We start from the raw sequence: 16,617 nt of genomic DNA, 5'->3' as shown, positions 1-16,617 counted from the left end.
GTGTGGCTCAGCTCACTCCGCCTTGCTTGTTGGATAGAGAGCAAGCTAAGTGCACCTCTGCCAGTAACGAAGTCACACACTGGATGATCAGGGTCTGTTGGATGCTCGAGAGACCTGTCTGGGAGTGGGGAACACAGTGGCTGTGCATCTCCTGTCGGGCCCTTGCCTTCCACTGAACACTTGGCCACTTTGGTACTGAATGTAGTCTTCAAAGAAGAGCGAAGGAAACGGACAGAAACATTCGTGTGAGCCAGCCGGGCTTTCCTAAAAGTACCGCTGCTCAGGGTTTTCCATGCGTCATTTCTCAGACAGCAAAGGGCACTCTGACCTTGGTAGCCAACTCCCCAGCTGTGGAAAACTGGGCAGCCCATGACCCTCTTTCCAAATATCCCATAATAACTTTTTGCAGACAGTCCTTGGAACCCAGTATATTTTGACTACATTTAGCCTCTTCTGCCAACTGGTTTAGGAGCAAGGCTATTGAAACTGGTTTCCCTGTCTACGCCTTCCACTAGGGACCTGGGGGAGTTGCCTTTCCCTACAGGTGCTGGCTGACAGATCTGGGTGCCTAGAGCTGTGTGCTGCTGTTGGGAAAGTGTTGTGTCAGGCCTCCCAGACCCAAATGTGCTTGTCTGCTCAAATGATCTCCGTTTCCAGCTGGCCCTCCATTTTATATCGGAGCCCCTTGTTGCTTAGGAACCAGAGTTTGTAGTGCTATCTCTGCCAGTGAGCTGTGCAGTGGAGCAACAAGAAGTCAGGCTCATTAGCCTGCAACCAGCTCACGTCCCCTAACAGAGGCTCTCTTCAGCTATAGGGCCACGGTACGCTCTGACCTTCAAGGACATCTGGACGTGGTTTTCCAGCCAAAATCAAACCCCAAATGTCTAAAGCCTGGAAGCTGGCAGGTATGGGATGTTTTACATAACGACTGGGGCTAATTTACACAATATTACTTCTTTCAGCCATAAAAATGCGCTAGTTTGCTCCCACCCACCCCCCCCCCCCGTCCCCCCTGCCCCCCCCGTAACTCCCAATCCATAAGGTGCCAAATACAGAAAAGGGACAGAGTGACTCTGACATCTTTATTGACGCTCCCTGTCTTTGCACTTATATTGTACATGTCATTTAAGGAGCCTGGCAAGTTTCATAAATAATGTCTCTTACATCCACCTTCATAGCAGGGCCCAGGGGAACAGAGATCAGTACTAGACGGTAACAGCAACCAAGTGTGGAACAGCCCATGTTAAACTCTCTGGGTCCAGGCCACATAAGCACTTCAGTGTTTAAATCTTCTACGTGCAGTGCAGAGAGGCGCATCCACTACAGTGTCTTCCAGCTGCATCAGGCCCAGGCCAGTCGGAACAGCACCAAGTAGGTTCAACCCAGGAACATCGAGCAAAGCTGGCTTATAGGCGGCACAGGAGAAGCCAGCTTCCAGCCAAGGGGACGTAACGAGTCTTCTGGTTGTCCAGTGACAGAATTAACCATGTGTCATTTCCACAGCTGTCTGGAAACGAGGGATGGCAGGCCTTTATCCTGGGGGGGCAGGCAGAGTGTGTGCAGCAAGCTAGATCAGTGCTCCAGTTACATAAACCGAATATATTAAAGCTTTGGGGTTTTCACAGCCTTTCTTCCCTTCCTGGTCTCCCTAGAGGTGAGAAAGGAAAGGGTACAAGAAAACACCACTGAAGGTGGAGTACATTTCATCAAAGTCTGTGTGAGCCAGTCTGCCCCCAGTCACCACAACGTTGACTCCATCTCCTGCCTTCAAGTGCACAATGAGGTGGAAGGCCCCTGGGCCCCCACAGGTATGTACAGCCCCAGGGGGACGATGGTATTCCAGGAACTCTCTCCTGTATCCAGCCGTGTGCAGCTGGGCAACACTGGCGTTGGAGACAGACAGGACAGCTTCCACATAGGTGTCTCTCTCAGGGGTGAGGGTGGCTGTGATCAAGTAGCGCCCGTCGTATGGTGCAGTGAAGATGCCTACAAAAAGCCAGACACAGGTGAGCTGATCTAGTGTCTTGGACGTCCACGCCCTGGCTACAGACTACCTTGGACCCATCTCACACAAGGCCACTTGAGATTGCCCCCTGGGTTTTAGCACCCATTGACTTGGACAAGTCAGGATGCTTAGTCACCAAACCTTTAGAAGGAAGGCTGACTTGAGAGTGTACCACCTACCCACATCTGTTTTCCCAGAATGAAGATCTCCCCCCCGAGCCCCACCCCCAGCGGCAGGTACATTCTAGACAAGCTTTCTACCATGTACATAACAGCATAACAGCCCCAGTGTGGCCTCTCACACATGCAAACCACAGACTTGGGCCACTCAGTTCATTTCAGAGCCAACTGTCCTGGGCTTGTAACATCCAAAGAGTAAGACCTCCAATACCCCAGGACTAGGAGTAATTCTTGCCTAAATTTACAACAGTCCAGGAAACAGAAGCCAACCACGGTCCTACTGGGACAGCAGCCAATTTTACCAACATTTTTGGTCTGCCATGTATGTGGCATGTGTGACCTGGAGACTTGAGACCAAGGCCCAGCCCCTGCCAAGTTACAAACAACCTTCCTAAATCCCTGAGACAGCAGATGAAAACAAAGCTTGCCCCGCCCACTCAGCCTACACTAACACGCTAACCCTCCTCATCTATAAAAGAATGAGCCTCTTGGGTATAGGTCATATTCACTTGTAGCCAGAAGCCCCACTGTCTTCTAACCCCAGGGCCCATACGATCTGGGAGGCAAAGGAAGTGTCTAGAGATGGACCACCCATAGCATCCATCCCAGGAGTAGGTAGGGGTATCAGGCCTTCACACTCAACAGCCAGATGTCACCATGAAATTAGGGTCCTGAAACAAAAGACCCATTTAAGAGTCTAGCCTTCAAGTATGCCTGGGTCCACCCTGCCCCTTCCATGCTTACTATTTAAATAGTATCCTGATTATAACTCCTAGAATCTTGTTCAGGTCCCAGTGTACTGAGCCAAGCTTCCATTCGCCTGTCTAACAGGGGCAAGCCTAGCTCAAGAGCCTCCTGGAATTTCCTTGATAGTCCCAGCCTGCTCAGAAAGATCACCAGCCTGTGTGAGTGGACAAGGGGGTCCCCACAACCAACGTAGCCAAAGGGAAAGAGTCCCCTCACTCCCAGTCAAACCCCCCCCCAACTCTGGCACAAACCCTTGAAGCATAGATTAGAAAGGTGGTTTGGAGTAAAGCTTGGCAGTCTGGGATACCTGGCTGCTTTCTTGGAGGTCTGCCAGTGCAGAACCAGTGTGACTTAGCCAGAGGGGAACCAGGCTTGGAATTGTAGAAGGAATGGCTAAAGATTACCAGAACCCTCACCCTCCCTGTGAAGGCCATGCCTAGATGAGAGCAATGGCTGCTAAAGGCAAGGAGACGGGACAAGGCTCGAACCCCCAATGAGCCTCAGAGGGTTGCCACATAGTCCAGACAGAGAATTACCCTTTAAGTGGTAGGAAAAACTCGTGTGTGACTATCAGGAGATGGTCTGGGAACAGGTGGGACACCACAAGCCGGAGGAAGGGCAAGATGGCTGTGCTGTCGGAGCTTCTAGCAGCTCCTTCCACAGTCTCCAGGGTTCCCTAGAATAGGCATGGGTGCTACAGCCACCTTCCAAAGTCCACTGTTTAATTCTGTCTTGGTATGTGAGGCCCCACACACTAGCCTCAGTCCTTTCTGGAGACAACACCCCCCCCCCCGTACTGGTTAGTTTTGTGTCAACTTGACACAGCTGGAGTTATCACAGAGAAAGGACCTTCAGTTGAGGAAATGCCTCCATGAGATCCAACTGTAAGGCATTTTCTCAATTAGTGATCAAGCGGGGAGGGCCCCTTGTGGGTGGTGCCATCTCTGGGCTGGTAGTCTTGGGTTCTATAAGAGAGCAGGCTGAGCAAGCCAGTAAAGAACATCCCTCCATGGCCTCTGCATCAGCTCCTGCTTTCTGACCTGCTTGAGTCCCAGTCCTGACTTCCTTTGGTGATGAACAGCAGCATGGAAGTGTAAGCCCAATAAACCCTTTCTTCCCCAACTTGCTTCTTGGTCATGATGTTTGTGCAGGAATAGAAACCCTGACTAAGACACCCCCCCCCTTTTTTTTTTGGCTGATCATAAAAACAAGATTCTGAAGGGAGTCCCTGCCTCTGAACATTCATAGAGAAAGCATGCTTGATGGCCACTAGGGGGCAGATGGAGGAGAGGGGGCTGGGGTGTGACTGGTCATAGCTGGCAAAAGAAAAAAAATTTTTTTTTAGCAACCATTAAAAATTGAGCAGCAGTTCCAAAAGTATAGTGAGGCCATGTGCTGCCCTCCCACGCTGCAGCCCAAGTCTTAGAGGTCTGGTGGCAATCCACTGCCCAGCTTAGGTTCTCCCCAGCCTCCGTGGAGCAAGACAGAATTCCACTGTAGATACTTACCAGTGTTGGGGTTGTATACGTCCCCGTCGTTCACCAGCACCTTATTGAAGAGAACAACGCCTCCATCGCTGGGAAAAGGCTTCTGGGTAAGACCGGCTGAAAAGGACACCAGAGCGGGCAGCGGCACCCCTGGGGCAGAGAGAAGCAAGAGCATGTGGACCTGCCTATCTTCTGAAAGTCCAGAGACTCCCCTTGGCAGACCAAGGGCTAGTACAGAGAAACTGGACAAATGTGTGAGACACAGAAACTGCATATGAAAGCCTCAAAGGGATTGTCTGCATAGCGTGTCTGCTAGTGCATGCACGAGTGTGTGTGTGTGTGTGTGTGTGTGTGAGAGAGAGAGAGAGAGAGAGAGAGAGAGAGAGAGAGAGAGAGAGAGAGAGAGAATATGAAAGGTGAGGCTGCTGTGTGCTGCCTAACTGCATCCATCAGGAGCTGATGCTGGGCCCATAGAGAATCGTCTAGGGAGCTGCTGGCTTACAAGCCAGTAAAACTCATCAGGACCACACAGGGTACAGCCCACCCAGCCTCCCCTTGAAAAACATGAACAGAGACTATGTAGGAGGGAGAATTCCTGCCTCTGAGTCTCTCTAGGGGTTCAGTCCACAGAGACCAAGACCAGGGTGTCTGCTAGGTGTGGAAGGGCCTAGGCTCCAGGCTGCCTACCCATGTCAGCAGCCCCAAGGGAGGAGACAGGAAATACAGGGCTGAGACCACCAAGGAGAGCAGGGTTCCGCATAGACATACCTGGGGTGGCTACAGGAGGTGACTTGGGGTAGCCTGAAAACAAAGAAAGTGGAATTTCAAGTCCTGCGCAGATATTTTCCAGGCCTCTTTCTCCCTTCCGGGATGGCTGTAGTCCCCGATTCTGGCTATGTCAACCTCACTATTCTCACCCTTCCCTGGGTTTTGTTCTCGGGTGCTCCTGATACCCACATGTCAGATAAGCAAAAGAGAGGCTCCTCTGAACTCTCGTACCCTTCAGAAGCTACCTTCCTGAACTTTGTCCCCCAAAGGTGGAACTCCGGACCCACAGAACACACCAACAGGCAAGGCTAGAACAGTCTGCCATCATGTGTCATCTGCAGGGCAGACTTACCTGGTGCACCTGCATAGCCTTCCGAGCTATGAATGGGCCCCTGCCCCATCTGGCCATCCACTCCCCGAGGCAGGCCCCTTCCGGACACGCCCATCCTGCCTGGAGGCCCCGCCTCTCCAGTCTCCATGATGACTCCACTAGAGCCAGGCAAGAAGGGCAACCCCGTGCGACCAGGCCAGGCAGGCAAAGGTGGTGGCTGCAGGGGTCTCTGGGGCAATATTGGCCGCTGGCCTGTCTGTGGTGGTCCTGCAGGATCTTCTGGCAGTGGGGTCAGCCGGGGTGGTTTAGTGGGGGCCTCCTCTGAAGGTCTGGTGGATTCTAGTGGAGTCTTCCCAGACGGTCCCTCGGTTGCTTCTGAGGGTTCGTCTGCTAGAAGTGAGAAAGAAAATAAGGTTCAAATGTCTCCAGGTCCCCTGTGTAAGGCTTCCATGACCTTTGATCAATGTCACTTGGTCGAATACAAATGGCTGTGCCTGTGTAGCCGAGGCGCTCTCTCCAATGGGACAGCTTGCCTGGCATCTTCTGAGGGAACTCCAGCCAAGCTGCCACTGACTACCCACGGAGAGCTGGGAAGACAGCAGGGGCCACCTCGAGGTAGATGGCAACACTCCAAAACAGTGTGACTCTGGCTCCAGCACCACGTGTCCTTTCGACGCATACGTCATGGATGAGTCACATTACCACAAGGCTAATGCCACCACTACTACAACCTCTAAAGCAAGCTAGCCTCAGCGTCAGGCTGCTGGCCTCACCGCTGGCTTGTGAAGGGCTGTCGTGAAGACCCCTTGACTCCCCCATCAGGAACCTTGGTTGCCCCTACACAGACCCCAAAGAAACACCATACTTTCAGATCACCAGTGGAGCAATCTCCTGCTTCGAGTGTCTCTGCCTGTCTGAGGTGGCCACCACGGTGACTCAGCCAAGAGCTGCCACCCTTTCCTTCCTCTGAATACATTCCTGGAACTGGCATTCTAAAAACCCCTTGCTACGTGCTCACAAGACATCTGAAAACATGCTGCTTGAGGATGCAGAGAGCACCTTCCTCTTTCATTAGTCTGGTGCCTCGTATGTCCCAGGACATAGAGCTGGACCGTGTGAGGCTCCATCAGCCACTGCATTTTGGCCCACTGTCTAGAGTTGCTTTAAAGTTATATAAAATATATATTGTACATGAAATACGTGATCTCCTTCCACCCAAAAGCAAACAACCAAAACATCCTCCCAAAAAGTTATTTCTCAGCCTTTTTCTGATCAGTTTTCAGGAGAATAAGCTCCACAGAAAATAATTCCAGTAGTCTCCATGTCAGTTCTCCTAAGGGAAACATCTGGATGACCCCGATGTGGGTGCAGACAGTAAGCAGATGTGATGGAATGAGCAAGGCAGGAGGGTCACAGGTTCTAGGCCAACCTGTGCCTGCGTTCCACAGAAACAAGGGATGAAGCCATGAAAACAGAGTTGAGGGTCTTTCACAGGACAGAGGTTAAAGGTTATCCTGGAATGTGGGGAAGACAGAGATGGAAAGTCCTGTGCCTGCAGGCACGTCCAGAGAAAGACCAGCCCAGGGATACCAGGAAACAAGGAAGTTCCAGAAGAAAATGTGCTAATATTTTAAACACAGAACTGAAAAGAACTTGGATATATTTTATAATATAGAAAATTATGTTGAGGGGCTGTTGGCCGTTGATGGCATAGTTTCCTCACATATGAAATGTATTTCCATTTTTTCCTATATGTGATGTGCATGGATGGATGCTCTGTCTGTGTGTGGTACCTTTGTGTAAACAAAGTAGAAGCTGGAGGTTAATAGTGAACCGGCCTCAGTGGCTCCCCATTCCTCTCGAGGGCAGGTTCTCTCAATCAAACTTTGTGCACACTGACAGAGCTCGTCTTGCTAGCCAGCTTGCTCTGGGGATAGATATCCTGTCTCTACCATCTGAGGCTAGAATTACAGGCATTTATGAGAGTTCTGGGTCTTCCCAAGTCTTTGCCCTTACTTGGCACTTCGGAGCCTTCTCCTCAACCCCTTGTGAATATGGACTTTTTTTTTTTTTCCTGAAAGGTCATAAGCCAATTGTGGTGGTGCCTGCCGTTAACTCCAGCACTCAAGAGGGAGATGCAGGAGGACCTCTGGGAGTTCAAGGCCTGCCTGGGGTACAGTCAGGTTTAGGCAACATGGTGAGACCCTGTCTCAGAAACAGAGACAGGATGTGAGATCAGGAGGGGACACTCTTCTGGGAAATGGGTAAGATGGGAGAAAGAGGAAATGGAGGAGGTGGGTTTCTTAAAGGCACAGAGCATTTTGGAAGATGGCTCCGTGGGTAATGTGTTTTGCCAAGCAAGCATGAGAACCTGAGCCCTTTCCCTAGTGCCACTGTGAAAAGCCAGTTACACAGGCACTCACTTGATACGTGTGTGTATACATGTGGGCAAACACTCATATACCTAAAATAAAAATCTTAGGGCTGGAATGATGGTTCGGCAGTTGCAAAACACTGGCTACTCTGGAAGACCCAAGTGCAATTCCCAACATGCACACAACAGCTTATAACTCTGAGTCCCAGGGATGTGATACCTTCTGTCACCTTCGGGCACCGTGTGTGTGTGTGTGTGTGTGTGTGTGTGTGTGTGTGTGTGTGTGTATTGTACAGACATCCATTCAGGCAAAACACCCATACACAAAACCATCTTTAAGGAAGGTAGGAAGTGACAAAGACATTTGGCCTTGACCTCTACTCTCCACATGTGAAGGTGTGTACAAGTGTACACATGAAAACCTTAAAACAAGGGAAGAAGGAATGGAGGGTAAGGGGAGATGAGAGATCCAAGAGCATTGTGCAGTCATATGAAAATGCCATGGGACATTCTGGATAATTCATATGCACGTTAAAAATCTGCTTTTCTACGGCCTATAAACCCAAACCTCACCTCCTCTGCTACCCAGTTCCCACTCCAGCACTGGTGACAAGCTCTCCCCTGCGTCTCCCTGACTTGGCTTTGATGTGCTGTGTCTACCCCTGAAACCACCCATTCAGCACCCATCCCTGCCAGTCTGGTTCAAACACCGCCTCGTCTGGGAAGCCCTCTGAGATCTGCCCAAAGAGGCTTGAGCAATCTTCCTTCTGCAACATGAAGCAGTTTGGACCCTCTGTGATTTCATCTATCGTCCATCTACAGCTGGATGGTGTGCCCACCTTCACCATCTCTGGTCCCCAGGACTTAGCATAGGGCCTGGCATGTGACATGGAGACAGAGGCTGTGATGGTTTCTATGATCCAGCCAGAATACCAGGAACCCTAATTCTACCCCCAAACCATTGCCACTCCAGGGATCTACTTGTACTGCTTCAGTGCGCAGAACTGTGAGAATTCTAAGTCATTTCTCTCAACACCAGGCTTATCAAAAAATCGAGAACTTAAAATCTTGTTTGAACACAGAAGTCAGGGCTCCAGGGATGAGCAGAGCGGTCAAGCAGAGCGGTCAAACTAGACAACAGTGAGAAGGCTGGGTCTGACTCGGCTTGGGGCCCAGGCTCAGCCTCTCCCTGCTCAGCTTGGGCTCCACCCAGTGTCACAGGGCGTTTCCACAGATTATTTATCCCCCAGTCCCAAGCAAGCAGAGCAGCACGCTGTTCAGTCTAAGGGAGAGAATTCCCCCGAAGGCACACATCTCTCATCCAGAAAGTGAATTTCTCACCTGAGGAGTGAATGAATGCCAGACCCAGCTGCCCGGGGGTTGGGGGTGGGGATGAGGGGGGATGGGCACCAGGAAGAGGGAGGAAGGAGTGAGTGAGGAAGAGGAAAAAGGAGGAAGAGGAGAGGAGAGGAGAGAAGAAGAATGAGGAGGAAGAGAAGAATAAGGAGGAGAAGAGAGGAGGAAGAGAGGAAAGAGGAAGAAGGAAGAGAGGAGGGAGAGGAAGAGGGAGGAGGAGGAGGAAGAGAAGGCAGAGGAGGAAGAGGAGGAGGAGGAGGAGGTGGTGGTAGTGGTTGTTTCACTCCCTGGGTGACCCTACCCTGTCTTCCAAAGCTCTGATTAAGTTTCACTGTGGCACCTCATGCCTATAATCCCAGTACTTGGGAAGCTGAGACAGGAGGATTGCTATGAGTGTGAGGCCAGTATGAGTCATAATGACCTCCATGTCAGCTGGGGAATACAGAAGAAAACTATCTCAAAATAAGGGAAGTAGGGGAGCCAATTAAAAGCCAGTGTCAACTTCACTAAAACAAGACTCCTGCTGAAGCTGGAGTACTACAGCGGATGTCTCCATCTGAGCTGACCCCCTCCAGCCATCCACAGGAGTTAGGCTTTTATCTGCCGTCTCAGTACCCCAGGGGTCGAGGGGCTGAGTTCCTGGCAGGAGGATGCTGTGTCCCTGGTAGCTAGATGGTGCCTAGTCACAGAAAGACTACATGAAGGCGACCCTCATGGTTACTGTTAAAGTCCACCTTCCAGGGTTCCCGGTCTGGCTGTGGGAAGCCAGGGAACACTCCCTAGTCCTCAGCCTCTGCAGTGCCCCCTCCTGTCACCCAGGCAAAATTCAACCTGGTGCTGACTGTAGCAACGGCATGAATGCCAAGTGGGGTCCATCAGAAAACTAGTGGGAATACCTGGTTTCCTTGTGTCTAGCATTTGCTCAAGAACAGGGGGCAAAGCGGGGGGGGGGGGGGGGATGCAGAGAGAGTATTAGCATTTTGTCTAAGCTCCACCCCATAGTTACCTGGCAGTAGCCAGGTGTGCCTGACTCACTATAAAAGAGGCTGCTCACTCCCTCTACTCTCTCTTGCTCTTGCTTTCTTGCTCCCACTCTGTCCTCTTGCCCCTTCTCCCATCCCATTCCCTTCCACCTTCTCTTTCCACATGCTCATGGCCTTCCTCTGCTTCTCTACTTTCAACTCCCTTCCCCACGCCCTGAATAAACTGTCTTCTATTCTATAGTATACTGTTGTGTGGCTGGTCCCTCAGTGGGGAAGGGATGCCTCAGCATGGGCCCTTGGAGGCGCCCCCTTTCCCCCACACCTGACTACACCTCCACCACACATATTCCTCCTCTCCCTTTATCTTTTTATAAAACACAACAGAGAGACAGACAGAGAATCAGAGGGGGGGGGACTAACTGGGGAGATGACCCCTGAATAAGGTGCCTGTGGTGCACGCATGATCACCTGAGTTCAGACCCAGACCCCAGCACCCATCCATGCTAAGCACCTAGGTGCAGGTGCTTCGAGAGGGAGGCAGACACAGCTGCATCCCCTGGAGTGTGTTGAAAAGTGGAAAAATGGATTTCCAGGATCAGTGAGAGACTGTCTCAGAAATAAGGAAGAAATACTAGAGAAGCCCTTGGTGTTGAGAGCGCAGGGTGCCCTTGCAAAGACCCAGACTCAGATTCCAGTACCTATGTCAGGTGGCTCACAACCTCCTGCAACTCCAACCTCAAACCCCTGACTCTTGAAGCGTCTGGGCACATCAGCACTCGTGTGCTCACATTCATATACATATGATCCTTAAAAAGAAAATTAAACAGTTGAGGTAGCAATGGCTGAGGAAGTCGCCAAGCTTGACCTCTGACCTCCATCCACATGCACATATATACACCACATACAAAATCACACACACACACAAAACCATGTTCCACATTTCTGTGTTAGGCCACAGTTGTAGCTATTCTTAGCTAACCACATACGGGTCATGGATTGGACTGCCTGAGCAGAGGATATACCTTTCGGCCACGTACGAAAGCCAGAGAATCTACACATTGCGTCTTTAAACTTTAAGAAACCCACTATCTAGATAGTGTATATACCTACACTCTCAGCACTTGGAAGTTTGAGGCAAGAGGATTGCAGTGCAAGGCTAACCTGGGCTCTAGAGTAGCTAGCGAGGGGTACACGTCAAGAGCCTGTCTCACAAAAACAACAATAAAGGAACAACAGGGTAGCTCAGTGGGTATGCTATCCAAGTGACTGCTATCCAAGTGTGACAACCTGAGTTCCAGCCTAGAGGACCAGCTAGCCTGGAGCATGCAGCATGGCAGAAACAAGAGACCCTGCCTTGACAAGGGGAGAAGAGAGAACCCACTCCCGGAAGCTGTCCTCTGACCTCCACATGCTGTGTGTGCTCACTACTCTCCCTATTTTAATAATTTAAAAAGTGAAAGAATGTAGAGGAGTGGTTCTGATGCTTTGATTTAATCAGGAGTCGGCGAGTAGTGCTGCTGAGATCCTTGTCCCCAGTTGGTTCTTGATCAATCAACAAAGATGCCATCAGCCAATGGCTGGGCAGAAAGAAAGAGATGGGACTTTCAGGTTCCCACAGGCTAGGAGAGAGGAGGAGGAGAATCAAGATACTGGGGTGAGAGAGAGGTGGAACAGTCTCAGAGCTACAGGGGAGATCTTCCAAAATGTCGGTGGAAAGGGAAAGCAGCCCATAGGCTTCACAGGAGGTATCTGGGCAACTAAACGAAGGGCAAATTTAGAGATATTGAACTAGGAGTGAAGGTAAGGGCACGTTAGCCTCAGGAGGCTTAGAAGAGCCCAGCCATTGAGCCAATAAGAAAGGTTAGAAATGAGCTAATGTGTGTGTTTGTTCTATCTGTGGATCCAAGAGAGCTCCTGGGCAGGTGCACACCTGGGACTTACTGGGTACTCAAAGTGATGTAGCCAAAACTACCCACTACCAAAAAACATCAAACTGACACTATAGAATGCTAAGTAACAAACATGAGATGTCCCCCAAGCAATATGGGCCCTAGGATGACAGCCTGCAGAGAGAGGAGCAGTCACTTAGCTACTCAAAACACGGGTTCCAAAGCACTAGGGCCAGTTACTGACCCTCCCTGTAGGAGGGTGAAGAGGTTCCAGCAAGACAGGAGGCTTAGCCATGCAGTAGCAACTGGTGAGCATGTGAAAGGCCCCTCAGATCTCACAGGCAACCGCATGATCTGAACTGTTCCCTTGACAGCACGGAAGGGGAAATGCACCCAGTGGAAGGAAGGGCCCTGCCCTGACCATACTGCTCACAGAGGACACCGCAGGGACCTTCTTTAAGAACAGAGAGCCTGTGGCCACTCCAGTCAAGAGCAGTCAGAAGTGAAGACAGTGAAACCCATGGAATAGAACAGAAGTCAAAACTGGTACAAGGGTCTAGTTTCTGCTTGATCCAAACCAGTGAAAACAGGAACACCAGTACAACTCTGTATCACATGTGTTACTATCTGTGGTGACATCAGAATTGAAGACTTTTGTGCCACAGCACTCAACCCCATGGTAGCAGGGAGAGAGGGTAAGAAGAGAGGGGGTGGGACCAGCCTCACTTGAAGTTTGTAGAAGATAAATTCACAGTTAATCCCAATGCTTATATGAGTAAGCTATGAAGGGAGACACATCAATGGCTGGCATTGGCTGTGGATGCGGCTCTGGGGTACAGTGTTCACTGAGTACACTCATGGCAGCTAGTGAAAAGCTTTAAGACAACAGAGCCTGTATGTAGACTCCCTCGAGTACCTCAGCTTGTAATAGTGCAGTGTTATCAGTGTTGGTAGTTTATCTGTTCTGCCTCATTCTGGGCACCTCTTGCCCTTTGTGTCCCTACCTGCCCTGCTACTTGTGACTCGATTTCTTTCCATTTCTAGAACCGATCTGGAAGTAGCTTTTTATTTTAACAACCAATTCCCAGGGCTCACCTCACCTCTGTGAGTAAATCTCCTAGGCGATCCATGCCTTCAAAGTTACACAGGGCACACACATGTGACCACATGGAAGGCTCTGGACTAGGACACCTCTCTTCAAATTCAGAATTTTGTTTTGTTTTGGTTTGGTTTGGTTTTTGGTTTTTCGAGACAGGGTCTCTGTATAGCCCTGGCTGTCCTGGAACTTACTCTGTAGACCTGTAGACCAGGCTGGCCTTGAACTCAGAAATTCGCCTGCCTCTGCCTCCCAAGTGCTAGGATTAAAGACATGCACACCACCACTGCCCGGCCCTCAGATTGTTTTGTTTTGTTTTAACATTATTACTGTTTAAAGTGTATGTGTATATGTCCTGGAAACTGAATTCCATCCTCTCTCTAATTGCTGTGCATGCTCTTAATTGCTGAGCCATCTCTCCAGACACCAAATTCAAAATTTTGGTGAATAAAAGCTGCTATTGACAGCAACTAGGGTACAAGAAAAACCAGATGCCCCAGGGAAGAACCGACTGCCTGCCATGCATATTCCTTTGGGTTTTCTTGTGAGTCCACAGAATTTTGATAGTCCATCACTCTACCTTGGACCCAAGCTGCCCCCAAACTCAGTGGATTCCAAGCTCGTGGCCACAGCCATCAGGATGCAGCCGACAGGCCCCAGCCCCAGCCAGACTGCATGGCTTAGTAATTCCCTCCACTAGTCTGTGCTTTTTCACTGTTACAGCTTACCATAGGAAACCTGATAAAAGTAGGAGCCTTCAGTCTGTGGTATAACAGAACTCCAAGAAGAGGGATTCCCAAGATAAGGCCAGGAGCCACAGCAGCTCCTCACCACAAGGATGTTGAAAGGCTGTTTGTGGTTGTATCAAGGCAGGGCTGTCCCTTCTTGGAAGCATGACAGGAGACTTCCCGACCACAGCAACTTCTCTCTTTCTCAACCCCAGCACCTCTCCTCTCACAAGTCAGAGGGGAAATGGTGGTTCCTGGGAGACTCTGCGCCAGCTCGTCCTCATACATGAGAGTGGTTGATCTTGCAAAAGTAGTTTCTGGTGATATTTGTGCTACAGATTAAGGTCCCTGGCAAGAAGGCAGGGTCCACCCTTTGTTCTTATCTGGGAGGGCTAATGTTGGGCACCGAGCACACTCAAGGGCATGAGGGTGAATAGCCACAGCTTGAGGAAGATGGGGTGAATGACAAGAAAAAGAAGGTGCAAAGATGTGTTAAGTTCACTTAAAGGACCGACAGTGCCCCCACACACATAGGAAAATAAAAGCCAGGACCAACAGTACCCCCCTGGACCCAGGATTACACCCCTACCCAGAAGGTTGTAGAGGGAATCTTTTGTGCAATGCATGAAAGCTTCACCACTCAATAAAAATGCCTATGGCCAATGAGCTGAGGCAGGATGAGAACGTGGGACACCCAGCACAGAGAGAGGGGATTCTGGAAAATAGTCAGGCTCAGGAGATTCACCCTGAACTCTGAGATGCATGAAACTGAGAAGACAGCAGCCAGCCATGTGGCACTCTTAGAATAAACTGGATTAGTGAGCTATGAGCCAGTCAGGGAACAGAGCCAAAGCTGCTGGTCTAAGCATTTATTCATATCAATGCTCAGAGTCGTTATTTCATAAACAAAGAGGCCAGGTGGAAAAACATGAGGTTACAGACAGTCCTAACTATGGAAGGTCTTGGTGCACTAAGAACACGGGGCTTGAAAAACTCCCAGTGTATTTATTCATAAGAAACACACTTGTAGTCAAGAAAGGGTGCCAAGAAAGGGAAGGGGAAGGAGGTGACATCACTCTGCAGCTCTCCCTAGAAGGGATTGACCCGTCCTAGGCCTCCACTCTCCTCCCGGTAATAGCAGGGGAGTGGAGTGGGGGCACATTGAAGGATGGAAAGGGGAGACAAGCTTAGCAGGGAGCAGATTCTACACCCATTGGGTTGAGAGTGAATTAAAACAGGCGGGGGAGGGGTGTTCACTGATTACCAGCTCCTGTCCCCCAGCTAACTCACAAAGCACCATTGTGACTGTTATTTCCAATGCAGAGACAGAGAAAGGAGGTAGGTAGGTGTTCAGGGTGTAAACAACCTACCCATGTCACAGAGTTTCAGTACAGATGAACTGGGACTTCAAGGCTGGGGAAAGCCACCATCTCCAGTTGTTTCTCATAGTATATCAAATCCCTTATCCTAGCCACATCGTGTGGCACAACCAGATTCTGACCCTCTTTTCCCATGCAGCCTCTCACCTTCTGTCTCACTGAAACACTTAGGTTTGCAACAGAACAAATCCGTTCCTGTCCCAGAGCCTTCCATCACATTATTCCCTCTGCCCAGACCATCTTCCTGCTAAATTAATTCTTGCTTCCCGTTATCAGTCTATTCTGTTTTATCTTTCCTCGGGGTACTGATTGCTAACTAAAGTCAGACCTTTGCCACCATGGCTGTTCTTCTTTTCCTCTAGAGTGTCAGATCCATGATGGCTGAGACAGGACAGAGCTTAGGAGAGATCTGCTAAATAATCTACTGAACCAGGTGTGGCGATACCTGTGACCTAGGAACTCAGGAGGTTGGGGTAGAAAATTACCATGAGTTCAAGGCCAGACTGGGATCTAGGTAAGAGATGAAGTGAATGAAACATACATGAATGAATGAATGAATGAATGAATGAATGAATGAATGAATGAATGGAAATGGAAAGAGTCAGGAGAGCTGCAGGCAAGAGCAATGAAATACTAGAGTGATTATCTGCAATCCCAGGACTGGGAGGAGGGGGGGCGGGGGAGGCAGGGAAATCTCAAGATCTAGTCATTCTAAGAATGAATAGTAATTAGTAGTAGTAGCAATAGTTGTTCATTTTTCAGAAATTGTATACCCATCAGAGTCTCAGGAGATTCATATATATATATATATATATGTATATATATATATGTATATATATATGTATATATATATGTATATATATATGTATATATATACATATATATCTCTGTGTGTGTGTATATATATATACACACATATATACATGTATGAGATTATATATAAATATGTGTGTATGTGTGTATATATATATATATGTGTGTGTGTGTGTATATATATATACACACACATATATACATGTATGAGTTTATATATAAATATGTGTGTATGTGTGTATATATATATATGTGTGTGTGTGTGTGTGTATGTGTATATATATATATATATGAGTCTTTTTTTGCATATGAATCCTTTTTAAGCCCAGGCAAGAGCACATGCCTTGATAGGATACAAGAAAGACCCTCCTGAGGCCAGCTGCGTAACTGAGCCCACCTATGGACCTCACAAGAGCAGACAATAGGAACCTGAGTTATATCTTGAACTGTAACCAATCTGTACCTTAGGCCCAGTCCCCTCC

At 49.4% G+C, this 16,617-nt stretch overlaps 1 protein-coding gene across 2 annotated transcripts in view; it reads right to left on the bottom strand.

The window, feature by feature from the left end:
- Positions 1-1,052: 1,052 nt before the first annotated feature.
- Emilin2 (elastin microfibril interfacer 2) overlaps positions 1,053-16,617 on the bottom strand; it is a 59,286-nt gene continuing 43,721 nt past the window's right edge. The window contains exons 5-8 of one of the 2 annotated variants that reach the window (XM_085833104.1): positions 5,539-5,904; positions 5,187-5,219; positions 4,440-4,568; positions 1,053-1,986 (exon numbers count right to left, since the gene is read on the bottom strand). In XM_085833104.1, the coding sequence (XP_085689230.1) occupies positions 1,649-1,986; positions 4,440-4,568; positions 5,187-5,219; positions 5,539-5,904 (866 nt within the window). In that variant the 3' untranslated portion in view covers positions 1,053-1,648. Of the gene's footprint in view, positions 1,987-4,439; positions 4,569-5,186; positions 5,220-5,538; positions 5,908-16,617 lie in introns of both variants that reach the window. The other variant, XM_085833103.1, reaches the window with a different exon arrangement.

This window comes from Mus caroli, unplaced genomic scaffold, assembly GCF_978045245.1.
Source record: "Mus caroli unplaced genomic scaffold, Mus_caroli_1 scaffold_18, whole genome shotgun sequence".
Lineage (NCBI taxonomy): Eukaryota > Metazoa > Chordata > Mammalia > Rodentia > Muridae > Mus > Mus caroli.
The sequence above is the reverse complement of the archived record's forward strand: the minus strand, read 5'-3'. Positions and strand labels throughout refer to the sequence as shown.